General features: G+C 40.7%; 1 protein-coding gene across 2 annotated transcripts in view; it reads right to left on the bottom strand.

Annotated features, from left to right (window-relative positions):
• tnksa (tankyrase, TRF1-interacting ankyrin-related ADP-ribose polymerase a) overlaps positions 1 to 15623 on the bottom strand; it is a 150924-nt gene that overhangs the window by 97062 nt on the left and 38239 nt on the right. For both annotated transcript variants that reach the window (XM_043719972.1, XM_043719981.1), the window contains exon 3: positions 7188 to 7283. In XM_043719972.1, coding sequence (XP_043575907.1) covers positions 7188 to 7283 — 96 coding nt within the window. The remainder of the gene's footprint in view (positions 1 to 7187; positions 7284 to 15623) is intronic.

The raw sequence follows: 15623 nt of genomic DNA, 5'->3' as shown, positions 1-15623 counted from the left end.
CTGTTTTTGTGATGTTAATAAACATTGCTATAAATATTAGCCAGCACAGCAAGGATAATTCCCGTAACAAATCTTTTATAGCCTCCTGAGACACCAGATGGGGCCTTAATCAAATTTTCCAATAGAAAGATGACAACTTCGAAAGGACAGCATTTCTTCAGGATTTCCCTGGAGTATCGGTCTAAATCTGTGTTCAAGAAAAGAAAAACCAGAAAATCTAGACTCTAGAGTGGGATCTCTTAACTCAAGCAGGGCTAATATCAAATCGAGGAGAATATCAATCATACCATAGTTAGCACAATTGAATGCAATCAATTAATTTGTGAACTGTTTGAATAATTTGATATACTAAGTGGCCCATTGGTCCTATAGTGTGGTGTTGACTTTTACACTGAATAAGAGGTATTAGCAACATCATTCAGATAAATGTCAGGAAGCTCAGGCTGTTGCAGCAGAAGCAGCAACAACAGCTGTTCTGTAAAGTACTAGGTTGTTGTCACAGATATTCTTCCATTTTCTTAATCTTTCTCCATGGGGCATATGGAAAGGGACTTCAAGCATGCTCCCTTTTCTTCAAATGTTGTTTGAAAAGAGCCCTCAATTAGGAGAAGCAAATGATGCACTCCTTTCCTAGCTTTCTGCACAGCAATAATTTTGAAATCTATCAATTTTTATATATAGATATATATATGAAAGTCGCAAACAGCAATCGCCTCAATGATTTAGTCTTGAATGTAGGAGAGTTAATCAGTAATTTTGCAGATGATACAAAATTTGGTAAAGTGATAAATAGCGAGCAGAATTGACAGATTACAGGAAGATATAGTTGGGCTGGTCAGATGGGCTGATCAGTGGTAAACAGAATTTAATCTAGTTAGAGGAGATAATTTTTTTTTCCTCCTACAATCTAGTGGGAATCTGGAAGGTATTATCCAAAAGATGGTAGATGTAGGAACCCTTAACATTTAAAAAACTAATTAGATGTGCATTTGCAATGCCAAGGTATATAAGGCAGTGGGCCAAATGCTGGAAAATGGGATTAGAATGGTTAGGTGCTTGTTTTTGACTGGCACAGACTTAATGGATGAAAGAGCCTATTACCGTGCTGTAGATCTCAATGACTCTGCTTCAATGGCTTCAAGGTGTGGAAATAATCAGGGTGGTGAAATGTGCAGGCAAGTGACAGATGAAATGTAACACAGAAGTGTGAAGTGTATATTTTAGTAACATGAATGAGGAGAAGCAATATAAAATAAACAATGCCATTCTAAAGATGGCACAAGAAAAAAAGGGTTTTGTGTGAACGTATGCACAAACTATTAAAGGTGCTAAGAAGATTGAGAAAGTTAATAAAGCATATGGGATCTTAACCCTTATAAATCAGAGGTTGAGTACAAAACTAAGCAAGTTATGGAAAATATTGGCCCCATTTGGAGCAGTGTGCCCAATTTTGGCACAACATTTAATGAAAGCGATGAGGATGTTAGAGACTGCAGAAACTATTTACGAGAGTGGTTCCAGGAATGAGTGATTTTAGTTATGACATAAATTGGAGAAACTGGGTTTTTTCTCCTTGGGAAAAATAAGGTTGACATGACTTTAGATGTAACTGTTCCAACTCATGAGTGGCCTTACAGAGTAGATAGGGACAACCTGTTTTCTACTGTAGAACTGTCAAGACATCATGACTTTTAGACGAGTTGTTAGGGTCTGGAATGTTCTGTTGAGAGTATGGTGGAGATGGATTCAATCGCTTACAAAGGAAAATTTGGTAATTATTTGAACAGGTATATTTTTAGAGCTACAGGAAAAATGCAAAAGCCAGTGGAGTTGAGTAACTCCATTGCTTTTCTAGAGATCCAGCATGGTCATGACAAACTTAACAGCCTCCTTCTGTGTTGTACCATTTTGTGATTCTACAGCTATGTACATTAGGCATTCCAAATACACTCAGTTCATTTATTAATCATTCATTCTCATTTATTGTGGTCAGGTTATTTCTCAACAGATGTGAAGACTTGCTTTCAGTTAACATGCACTATTAACCAGTTTCCTATCTATACTGCCACAATCCTTTTCTCCAATACAGAGATACATGGAGATGTACAGCATGGAAACAGACCTTTCAGTCCAACTCGTCCATGTCAAACAGATATCCTAAACCAATCTAGTCCCATTTGCCAGCGCTCGGCCCATATCCGTCTAAACCCTTCCTATTCATATACCCACCCAGATGCCTTTTAGTTGTACCAGCCTACACCACTTCCTCTGGCAGCTCAGTCCATACATGCAGCACCCTCTCTGTGTGAAAACGTTGCCCCTCAGGTCTCTTTTATACCTTTCCGCTCTCACCCTAAACCTATGCCCTCTAGTTCTGGATTCCCCCACCCTAGGGAGAAGACCTTTGTCTCTTTACCCTATCCATGCCCCTCATTTTTATAAACCTCTATAAGGTCATCTCTCAGCCTCCAACACTCCAAGGAAAAAGTCCTAGTCTATACAGCTTCTCCCCATAACTCAAACCCTTCATCCCTGGCAACATCCTTGTAAATCTTTTCTGAACCCTTACAAGTTTCACAACATCCTTCTGATAGGAAGGAGACCAGAATTGCACACAAAATTCCAAAAATGGCTGAACCAATGTTCTTTACAGCTTCAACATGACCTCCCAAATCCGAGACTCAATGTTCTGACCAATAAAGGAAAATATACCAAATGCCTTCTCTCCACTATCATATCTACCTGCAACTCTACTTTCAAGGAACTATGATCCTGTACTCCAACACTCTCCAGGATCTTACCAATGAGTGTATAAGTCCTGCTAAGATTTGCTTTCCCAAAATACAACAGCTTTGGAAGTCCAGGTGCGCCATATTAACTGCATTACTGTCATTAGCCTCCATTACCTCATCAAAAAATTCATAGCTTTTCCCTTAAACCTAAGCTGATTTTACTTAATTAAATCTCACTTTTTCTTTCTAAGTGGCTATTAATTCTGTGCTAATTATGGTTTTCTAAAAGCTTTCTTACCACAAAGGATAAACTGACTGGCCTGTAACTACTGTGCTGCTTCTTGCATCTTTTTATTTTGAACAAGATTGTGACATTTAGAGTTCTCCAGTGATGACATCATTTTCTTATTTAATTGCATTGGAAAATCAAATCCCTTAACGTGCTTCTTAAAGTTATTTAGAATATTTTTGCTTCAGCTAAAAATTTCAAGATTGTCTACAAAGGAAATTTTTTAAATGACTAATAATTTAGATCATTGACTGAATTGCCTCGTCTTCTAATGCCACTATTCATTTCTTCACTTGAAGGACTCAGCCTCTCTCAAAAGTTAAGATTTGAAACTTTTCTCCAGAATGGTGCCTGTCACCTGAAAGCAAACACTGCCATTTTCACATCTGCAGGATGCACAATTTCCAATATTTATCATTCACATTTAAGACACTAAATGATGGAATGCTTCGGTGTATAAAAAAAAGCGTTTAGTTATTTCTCAATTATTTGAAGAAAACCAAATTTCAAAAGCTTGTACATTTAAAATGATAAATGGTTATTTGAACCAAAGAAAGAAAAACATGGCAGACTTTGTTAATTATATCTGTTCAAAGTTTAATTGGCTTTTGAATATTCTACAATACAAGAGTGTACTAGTTGTCAACTGCATCTTTAATATTTCAATTTATATTTTCTTAAAAACCCAGTTTGTACAGTAAACAGACCATTAACATTTGTTTTCTTAAAATAATGTTCTTATTAAAGCCATCTGCACGCAGATATAGAGTATAAGAGAGAGGATGGAAGGAAGAAGAGAGGAAGTCAGACCGAAAATTCAAGAGTCATCAGAATTGAACAATAAATTGCATTCTTTGTATTAGAAAGCTCCATAGCAGAACCGCCAGGTCAGGGACATTCCCCAGTGTCTGTCTTCTGTCCACCCACACTGCTCACTGACTGGGTAGACATACTAGAAAACAACCAAAGTCATACCTCAAGTTCCTATTGTTTTGCCAAACCAATGATTCCACTTCACGTTTCTGGAAACCAAGGTGCTTCCACAGTTCAGCCAGATTGAAGGATCTCCCTATTTTAACAAATACCTGCAATCCCATTGAAACATTCTCAAAACTTGACTTTGATCCCAATTCTGTCAATGTCTAGATATGCTAAAATATCATATACCTAATTCTAGCCAATGATGTAGATTCTGGATTGGCCACATTCATCAATTGGATGATGGTGTATACCCAAAGATCTTCTGCATGTGAAATGGCCACAAGGTCACAACTCTTGGTAATTATACTGCCACAACAAGGAAACCTGCAATTGAGCTATGATGCTGGCAGACATCCACATTAGCAAATAGGAGCAGATTGCTGCTGGCCCCGACTTCTGGGGTCTGCATCTTTGTAAGGGCATGGAAGGGATGAATAATAACAAAAGGCTCAAGCAATTGAGAACATGGCTCAGAGAAAACTGAGGCCAGCAAATTGTGCACCTTTTCAGCCCATCATTATTCTCTACAAAAAGTTCAGCAGAAACTGCCATGCCAGATGAGGACTTGGGAACCTCAACAAAATGCTTAATATAGTACTGACCACAGCATAAACCATCATCTTTGGCACATTAATTCTACACTCTGAATAGCATCTTGTTGTATTACTGTTTTAAAACAAATGAATAAAAATCACATGGTTTTCACAGAATGATGGATAAAACTGTACCACTAAATCTAAAGCAAAAAAAATCTCAGAACAGAATATTGTTCAAGAAGGGTCTTAACCAGTCAGCTGAATGGTGCAAAAAACAAAACCAAAATTTTAAAAAGGTACTTTATGTTTTAAGAAGTTGCACTGTGCTGTGTTCATTAAAATTATGTAGCATCAAATCATTCAACTAATGTCCCACAGTTTTCCATCATTAATACGGTATATGCCCTGCCTGACCAGAAGGAGGAAGATCTGTTGTGTGCGTTGATATTTGAACCTAATTGAGAGTGCTCTTCAGGGTTATATGCTGTTTAATGTCGGTGAAGGTATATCTTTTGGTATAATAAATACAATCTTGTAAATTAAGCAAGATTAATTAATTGCTTATCTGCAACTATATACTAGATTTAAGAATAGGCTCTACATCTTGAAAAAGACCGCTGGGAGACCCTAGCCTTTAAGTATCTTCCCCCCATATAAAAAGAAAACCTGTCTCTGTAACTAAACTGCTTCTGTACAGTTGCAACACATGGCAATGTGGAAAATTGCCCAGATATGGATGTCTCACTAAAAGCAATACAAATCCAATCCAAACAATTACTGTTCCATTGGTCTACTCCCAAATCATCAACAAAGTGATGGAAGGGGTTATCAGTGTGATCAAGCAGCAGTTGCTCATTAATAATGTGATAATTGATGCACATTTCATTTGAACCATGTGCCTTAGTCTAAACATGACTAGAAGAGCTGATTTCCAGAGTTAAGATGCAAATGACTGTCCCTGACATCAAGGTGCCCCAGCAAAATTAAAATCAAGGGGGAAAGCTCTCTGTTGTCTGGAGTGATTCCTAGTGTGATAAGCTTGATACATGGGGTCGAGAGTGCAGTGCTGGAAAAGCACAGGTCAGGCACATCTGAGGAGCAGGAGAAACAATGTTTCGGGCATAAGCCCTTCCTGATAAAGAGCGGATGCCAGAAATGTCGATTCTCCTGCTCCTCAGATGCTGCCTGAGCTGCTGTGCTTTTCCAGCACCACACTCTCCACTCTGATCTCCAGCACCTGCAGTCCTCACTTTGTCCAAGCTTGATAGCACAGGGCTTGTATGTGAAGTGTTCCTTTAAATCTGAAATTAATCCAATTAATCCAAAAAGAATTCTCAAAAGAATAATAATTGCATTCTTAGCTATGATATCAGCCCTGAGAAGTTTAACAGACTAAGGTTGCTATAGGAACGAAAGCTTTATAAAAGGCTAATGTAAGCTAACAGAGATACTGAATTACATATAGCATGTGTTTAGCAGTAGAGACAGAGCTCTTTGTGTAGGGTGCTGAAAGCCAAACATCTCTGCTCAAGGACATTGGGATTGGTCCTTGATTCAAACACCTTCAATTATTTCACCTAAATATTCAAGCTAATGAGGAGCTCCATATCAAAACGCTGCAGTATGCTGAACATTCAGGCTTCAGTTGGGAATTGGAAAGCAACATGCAAAATACAAATTTGCCATGTAATGATTATTTCCATCAAATGTCCAAATCATGTCTTTATCAGTCAATTATATGAATATTGTTGAATTTCAACCATCAATATATTGAGATTCACCAATGATCAGAAATTTAAGTGGATTGAGTCGATGCTTACTGTGGTTATAAGAGCAGACCAGAAGCTAGGTGAGACAGCAGTGAGTAGCTAACACTCCCACTTGTAAATTGTTTCCACCACATACATTTGATTATTCTTGGCTCTAATTTCCACTCTGGGGAAATCCAGTAGTTTTTTGCTCATGAGCTGAAGTAGCAGTAAATCTCATGCAAGTGTCAGAATGTGTTCATCAATAATAACAAGTAAAGTGGCTGCTGACAGAATTCTGTGTCACACAGGCATACAACTCAGAGGGACATTGGAGAATGTCAACAGACCGCAGGGCGGCGAGGGGCAGTGAGGCGAGGACAGAGCAGGAATCAAGGTCTGTGAAGGTGGGGCCGGGGCAGGAACCAGGACCCACAAGGTAGGGATGGGGCTACAAGGTGGGGCTGGGGCAGGAACCAGGACCCACAAGGTAGGGATGGGACTGCGAAGGTGGGGCTGGGGCAGGAACCAGGACCCACAAGGTAGGGATGGGGCTGCAAGGTGGGGCCAGGGCAGGAACCAGGACCCGCAAGGTGGGGCCAGGGCAGGAACCAGGACCCACAAGGTAGAGATGGGGCTGCAAGGTGGGGCTGGGGCAGGAACCAGGGGTTGCGAGGCAGGAATAAGGCTACTAGGCAGGGTCAGGAGTGGTCATGGGGTTTTGATTCATATCGGTTCTTGACTGTGTATATTACTAAAAGTAGAGTAATAGCTTACTAGTTGTTGATGTTGATATAATTGAAACAGTAAGCTCTCTCAAGGGAAAGTCATGTGATGGAGAAAGGATGGTACATGAACACATTGAAAAAAAAACACACTGGCAATATTGTATTCATCTTACCTGTCAGTACAGCTTTTGCTGATGGATCTGCCAAGTCTTGAGCTGTCTTTCCATCGGTGTTCCGAATGTTGGAATCAGCTCCATGCTGCAGAAGAACTGTACATGGAAAACAAAAGCAATATCTCATATCAAGAACAGAAACACTGCTAACCAGCAAGATTCATCTAAGCATTGCAAATGCAAAGCAACACATTGCATCGAACTTGCACTGCAGCATATGTATTCAGAGAAACAAATCAAAAGAATGATTGTATGAGATATGACCATCATAATATGAAACATTCATGGACACACAGTATTGTCCAAGTTTAGAGAATCGACTGCCATCATATGAGAAACATCTCAGTTTTACTACGGTGTCATAGGTTTATGCAAGAATATAACTTGACGAAAATCCTTCCATAATTGACAACTTACATTAAAATAAAATTAGCATTGTAATCAAATATTGCCTCAATGTAATACCCTTAAAGCCTGCAGTCATCTAGTTAAAATTTTAACTGGCATAAACAATATTTTTACAGTAATGCAATGAACAGGCTTCTGAACACAAATTTCTGTTCAAAAACATCAATTTGGCAATCAATCTCACTCAATGTAGACCTATTTATTATCACACTGGTTGCTGTTTTTGGAATGCAGTTCGCTTTCATCGATACAAAATGTTCATAATTTTATATTCAATTCTGGAAATGTTATTATTACAAATCCTACAAATTGGTGATGATTTGCTTCCATTTTATAAATGCCTTTATAAAAGTTAACTTCTGATCCAAAATTGCATTCAACACCTATAAAAATTAGATTCCAGCTAACCAGTTATTTATCTGAATGCATGACGAGATGTCAAAAGGACATGGAGTCATAAAGTTATACAGCATGGAAACAGACCTTCAGTCCAACTCGTCCATGCTGACCAAATATCCTAAACTGATCTAGTCCCAAATGCCAGCATTTGGCCTATACTGTCTTCCTCAAAACCCTTCCTATTCATGTACCCGTCCAGATGCTACCTTTTAAAATGCTGTAATTGGAACAGCATCCACCATTTCCTCTGGGAACTCGTTCCACACACACAATACTCTCTAAGTATAAATATTACCCCTCAGATCCCTTTTAAATCTTTTTTCTCTCACCTTAAATCTATGCCTTCAAGTTTTAGACTCCCCTACCTTGGGGAAAAGACCTTGACTATTCACTCTATCCATGCCCCTTCTGATTTTATAAACTTTGATAAGGTCACCCCTCAGACTTTGACACTCTGGGAAAACAGCCCCAGTTTATTCAGCCTCTCCCTACAGCTCAAACCCTCCAATCCAGTCAACATCCAGATCTTTTCTGAACCCCTTCAAGTTTAACACCATCTTTCCTATAGCAGAGAGACCAGAATTGAATGCAGTATTCTAAAAGTTGCCTAACCAATGACCTGTATAATTGCTACATGACCTTCTAATTCCTGTACTAAATGCACTGACAATGAAGGCAAGAGTGCTTTCTTCACCATCCTGCAACTCCACTTTCAAGAAACTATGTACCTGCACCCTTCGGTCCCTTTGTTCAGCAACACTCCCCAGGGTCCTCCCATTAAGTATATAAATTCTGCCCTGATTTACTTTGCAAAACGCAACACCTCATATTTATCTGAATTAAACTCTACCTGCCACTCCTTAGCCCAGTGACCTCTCTGATCAAGGTTCTGTTATACTCAGAAAACCTTCTTCACTTTCCACTACACACCCATTTTGATGTCATCTACAAGCTTACCAACCATATCTCTTATAATCACATCATTTATAAAAATCTTGAAAAGCAGTGGACCCAGCATTGATCCTTGCAGCACATGGCTGGTCAGTCCTCCAGTCTGAAAAACAACCCCCCACCAACCCTCTGTCTCCGAACTTCAAGCAAATTTTGCATCTAATTGGCTTGCTCCCCCGGATCCCATGTAACCTTACCTTACTAACCAGCTTGAAGTTCATCAATCTTTGTCATTTCTTCAAAAAACTCAATCAAGTTAGTGAGAAAATTTCCCATGCACAAAACCATATTTACTCTTCTTAATCAATCCTTGCCTTTCCAAATGCATGTAAATCCAGTCCCTTAGAATTCCCTGCACCAAGCTACCCACCACTGACTTCAAACTCACTGGTCTCTAGTTCCCTGGCTTTTCCTTAACCAGCTTTCTTAAATAATGGCACCATTAGCACACCTCCAGTTTTTTTGGCACATTACCTGTGGTTATTGATGACACAAAAATTAGTACTAACTCAGGCTCAATATCATTTACAATCTTCAAATTGTCTCTGAAATCATGTAGAAATTTCCTTTTGTCTAAATAAAGAACAAATCTAGCTTTCATCATTTGTATCTTTCAAGGGGAACACCCTCTACATTATTCATACTCAACATTTCAACTGGAAGCTGACAAACAGCTTATGTAGCAATAGAATATCTTGCACATATTCCTACTAACTTAATTGACATTTAAAAGAAGCCTATAACTAAACACCAAGATACAAAAAACAAAATAAAGTCAGCCTTCAAGGACTTCCTAAACAAACAAATTCAATATAGTCAATAATGTATATCAGATAGATTTTCAAAGAGGTGAGCACTTTTTAAAATTCATTCGGTTGATATGTAATGTCAACTTTGCAGATAGACTGCATAAACTCTCCAAATGCCCAAGTTCCACTTGCTAACCTGTAGAAATACTTAATTTTTATTTATATTAAAAATCTCAAGCATTGGATTACCTTCTAACTATTGCACGCATAACTTTGCAGTTACCTTTTTATGCATCTTTACAATTATGGCTCAATGCTAAATTTGTAGTTTTTGTTTTGCTCTCACACTATCATTAGCAATCGGCAAAACATCCTACAGAAGGTTTTTCCAAAATTCATAGCTGTACCAAACAATCACAGTGGAACCTTTCCCAATACAGGTCATTCCGCTATAATACCTGTTTCGTTAATTCAATAAACGAATTGGGGGCACTGCTTCTAAAGCGCAAACTTTTAAAGTGTGTATTCATTTAATGTGATTCCAGCCCTATTAGTTTAAATGGTGCTGCTATTATGCAATTTTCTTATGATATAAGATTGCATGAGAACAGAACTACCACATTATAGTGGAACAGACTGCATAGATTTTTGGTGGGCTCATCACAGAATCACCATAATAGAACAAAGAAAATTTACAGCCCTTCAAGCCTGTGCCGATCCAAATCCAGTTTCTAAACCTATTGCCCAATTCCTAAGGATCTGTACCCCTCTGCTCCCCACCTACTCATGCATCTGTCCAGACACACCTTAAAATGAATCTACCATGCCTACCTCTACTACTTCTTCTGGTAACACGTTCCAGGCATCTACCACCCTCTGTGAAGGGCCTGTTTCTATATTGTAGGGAATCTGATCTAAAGCACTTTGCACGTGTATCCCCCTTAAACTTTTCACCTCTCACCTTGAACGACTGACCTCTCGTTATTGAATCCCTCACCCTTGGAAAAAGCTGATCTCTACCCACCTTGTCTATACCCTTCATGATTTTGTAGACCTCAATCAGGTACACCCCCTTAAACTCCTTTTTTCTCATGAAAACAATCCTACCCTACTCAACCTCTTCATAGCTAGCACCTTCCATACCAGGCAACATCCTCGTAAACCTTCTCTGCATCCTCTCCAAAGTGTCCACATCCTTTTGGTAATGTGGCAACCAGAACTGTACACAGTATTCTAAATGCGGCCAAACCAAAATCTTGTACAATTTTAACACGATCTGCCAGCTCTTATACTCAATACCCCGTCCGATAAAGGCAAGCAGACCAAGTGTCTTCTTGACCACTCTATCCATCTGTGCAGCCACCTTCAGGGTATAATGGACCTATAATGGTTAGCACTGCTGCCTCACAGCGCCAGGGTCCCAGGTTCAATTCCAGCCTTGGGCGACTGTCTGTGTGAAGTTTGCACATTCTCGTGTCTGCGTGGGTTTCCTCCGGGTACTCCGGTTTCCTCTCACAGTCTAAAGATATGCAGGTCAGGTGAATTGGCCAAGTTAAATTGCCCATAGTGTTAGATACATTAGTTAGAGGGAAATGGGTCTGGGTGGGTTACTCTTCGGAGGGTCGGTGTGGACTGGTTGGGCTGAAAGGCCTGTTTCCACACTGTAGGGAATCTAATCTGAACTCCCAGATCTCTCTGCTCATCAACTTTTCCTACGGCTCTTCTGCTTACGGTATATTTCACTCTAGAATTAGACTTCCCAAAATGCATCACTTCACATTTGCCCAGATTGAACACGATCTGCCACTTCTCCACCCAACTCTTCAGTCTATCTATAACTCTCCTGTATTCTTTGACAGTCCCCTATGCTTTCTGCCACTCCTTCAATCTTCATGTCATCTGCAAACACTGATCAGACCAACAGTGCCTTCTTCCAGATCACTTATGTATATCACAAACAACAGTGGTCCCAGCACTGATGTCTGTGAAACACCACTGGTCACCTTTCTCCATGTCGAGAAACTCACTTCAACTACTACTGCCTCCTGTTGCTCAACCAGTTCTTTATCCACCTAGCTACAGCACCCTGCACACCATGTGACTTCACCTTCTCCATTAGTTTACCATGAGGAACCTTATCAAACGCCTTACGAAAGTCCATGCACATGACATGAACAGCCCTTCCTTCATCTATCAACTTGGTCACTTCCTCAAAGAACTCTAAGTTAGCAAGGCACGATCTCCCCCTCACAAAACTATGTTGCCTATCACTGAGGAGCACATTCTTTTCCAAATATAAATAGATTTTTTCCCTCCGTACCTTCTCCAGCAACTTTCCCACCACTGACATCAGGCTCACTGGTCTGTAGTTATCTAGAATATCTCTACAACCCTTGTACAGGAGACATTAGCAACCCTCCAGCACTTCATCTGTGTTTAACAATGCTACAAAGATATCTGTCAGGGCCCCAGCTATTTCCTCTCTTGCCTCCCTTAGCAACCAAGGATAGATCCCATCCAGTCCTGGGGATTTGTCCACATTAATATCCTTTAGCCTACCCAACACATATTCTCTCCTTATGTCAACGTGTTCCAAAGTAAACAAACTTCTATCTCTAATCTCAACATTCATCATGACCCTCTCCTCAGTGAGCACTGATACAAAGTAATCATTAAGAATGTCACCCATTTTCTCAGGTTCGACACACCTTCCTTATTTTAGTGAACAACCCTTTCTCTAGTTATTCTATTGCTTCTTATTTATGAATAAAAGGCCTTGGGATTCTCTTTAATTCTGTTTGCTAAAGTTATTTCATGACCCCTTTTAGCACACTTGATTCCTCGTTTAAGATTGGTCCTACTCTCCTGATATTCTTCCAAAGCGCATTGTTTTTAGCTGCCTAGACTTTATGTACACTTCCCTTTTCCTCTTGGCTAGTCGCACGATTTCTTCGGTCATCCACGGTTCACGAATCTTGCCTTTTCTATCCCTTGTTTTCAAAGGGACCTGCCGATCCTGCACTATCTTTGAAAACCTCCCACATATCAAGTGTGGACTTCCCTTCAAATAGCTGCCCTCTAATTCATATTAGATTAGATTAGATTCTCTACAGTGTGGAAACAAGCCCTTCGGCCCAAAAACCCTCCAAAAAGTAACCCACCCAGACTCATTCCCCTACTCTATAGTTACCCCTGACTAATGCACCTAACACTATGGGCAATTTAGCATGGCCAATTCACCTGGCCTGCACATCTTTTGGATTGTGGGAAGAAACCCACGCAGACACCGGGAGAATGTGCAAACTTCACAAACAGTCGCCCAAGGCGGGAATCGAACCCAGGTCCAATACGGCCCCTTCCCTCATCAGACTCTTGACATACTGCTCTAGAAAGCTTTCCTGGACGCTCCTTCCAAATTCTGCCCATCCAGACCTCTGACACTAAGTGTATCCCAGGAGAATCGACGTTTCGGGCATAAGCCCTTCTTCAGGAAGGGCTTATGACCGAAGGGCTTCCTGAAAAAGGGCTTATGCCCGAAACGTCGATTCTCCTGTTCCTTGGATGCTGCCTGACCTGCTGCGCTTTTCCAGCAACACATTTTCAGCTCTGATCTCCAGCCCTCACTTTCTCACTAAGTGTATCCCAGTCAATGTTGGGAAAATTAAAATCTCCCATCACCACCACCTTGTTGTCTCTACATCTTTCCATAATCTGTTTACCTATTGTTTCTTCTACCTCACGCTCACTGTTGGGAGGCCTGTAGTACAGCCCCAACTATGGAACTGCAGCCTTGTTATTTCTCCCCCCCACCACCAACTTTTACTTTCCTCCCTGTCCTGTCTGAAGCATCTATATCCTGGAACATTTAGTTGCCAATTACACCCTTCTTTCAACCAAGTTGCCTTACCCACTATACTCCTTGCAGTAAAGTATATGCACTTCAGGCTGCCAGTTCTTTTGCTTTCACCTGCTCTCTGCCTACTCTTCCCCCTGGTAATGCTAACTTCATGATCCTTACAATCTTTAGTTTCCACCTTACTGTCTACTTGTCTTCTCTTCTGGTTCCCAGTCCCCTGCCACATTACTTTAAAACCTCCCCAACAGCAGTAGCAAAAACTCCCCCATGGACATTAGTTTCAGTCTGGTTCAGGTGTAGACCATCCAATTTGTAACAGTCACACCTTCCCCAAAACCAGTCCCAATGTCCTACAAATCTGAACCCCTCTCTCCTCCACCATCCCTCAAGCCACGTGTTCATCCTGCTTATTCTTGATTTCTAACCTGGCTAGCACATGACACTGGTAGCAATTCTGAGATCACTACCTTTAAGGTCTTCCTCTAACTTCTCCCCGAGCTCCCTGAATTCTGCTTTCAGGACCTCATCTCACTTTTTACTTCTATCATTGGTGCCTATATGCACCACGACAACCGGCTGCTCACCCTCCCCTTTCAGGATGCTTTGCAGCCGATCAGTGACATCCCTGACCCAAGCACCTGGAAGGCAACATACCATTCGGGAGTCTCGTTTTCAGCCACAGAAATGCCTATCTACTCCCCTTACAATTGAATCCCCTATGACTGTGGCTCTATGAGTCTTTTTCCCATGATCCTGGCAACTGCTGCCCTCCCCTGGTGAGTCATCTCCCCCAAACAGTATCCAAAACAATATAACTGTTTTGGAGGGAGATGGTGCAAGGGACACCTGCACTACCTTCCGGTCACCCATTCACTGTCTCCCTCTAATCTGCGGTGGGACCAATTCATCAAGCGTGCTATCCACAACCTCCTCAGCATCACGGATGCTTCACAGTGAGGCCATCCGCAACTCATGAGCTGGGGATAGTCTGACAGGGAACTTCTACCCCCTTTAAGAAAAAAAACATTCAACTTGCTACAATAAAGACTGCAGGTCTCTGGAAAACAATTATCATGCTGTCATAGATGAAGTTATAAATTTTGCAACCAGTACTGAATTCAGTACAGAATGCCTTCTGCACAATGATCATCTCTGACAAGGCAGAATCTAACCATCTCTCCCTGCCAGTCAACATCTTGACTGCTGTTCAGACTAATGTATTAAAACCAATCTCCTGTAATCCAACCCAAGTGTAAAAGCAGTTTCAATTACTTAAAAACAAACTGCAGATACTAAAATAAAAACACAAAATAGTGGAAATACTCAAAGATGGGTAGCACCTCTGGAGGGAACTGTTTCTATCATATTGGGACTCAAAATGTTAACTCTGCTTTTCTCTTTCCACACTTGCTGCAAGACCTGCTACGCTTCTCCAGCATTCTGTTTTTATTTCAGATCTTCAACATCCACAGTATTTTGCTTTTACTTAAATCCTGTGGAGTAAACTGCTATTATGAATTATCAGTTGGTTGAAATAACCTGAGACTAATCTGAATACAAAAGACATTTTGAAGCTAAAAGCTAGATCACAGCATTTCTGGATTATGCCAGGTAATGAAATGGCAGTGGAAAAACTGGGGATAGATTAACAATCCACTCGCAACCAGAAAGAAGCATTAAGTGTGACTGGCAGTAACATTTGTATCATTCACTTTGGTCTCCGGTGATACTTTAAATGGCCAAGATCTATTGTTTTAAAGTACTGAACAACAACCAGATAACAATCATAAGTAGAAAATCTGTGAAAATATCATTGCATTTCTACGGACCTGCGCTCGGGACAGTAAGGCGAATCAACGTTTCGGGCATGAGCCCTTCTTCAGGAATGAGGAAAGTGTGCCAAGCAGGCTAAGATAAAAGGTATGGAGGAGGGACTTGGGGGAGGGATGTTGGAAATGCGACAGGTGGAAGGAGGTTAAGATGAGGGTGATAGGCCGGAGTGGGGGTGGGCGCGGAGAGGTCAGGAAGAAGATTGCAGGTTAGGAAGGTGGTGCTAAGTTCGAGGGTTGGGAC

The sequence above is a fragment of the Chiloscyllium plagiosum genome, chromosome 2, assembly GCF_004010195.1.
Source record: "Chiloscyllium plagiosum isolate BGI_BamShark_2017 chromosome 2, ASM401019v2, whole genome shotgun sequence".
Taxonomy (NCBI): domain Eukaryota; kingdom Metazoa; phylum Chordata; class Chondrichthyes; order Orectolobiformes; family Hemiscylliidae; genus Chiloscyllium; species Chiloscyllium plagiosum.
The sequence above is the reverse complement of the archived record's forward strand: the minus strand, read 5'-3'. Positions and strand labels throughout refer to the sequence as shown.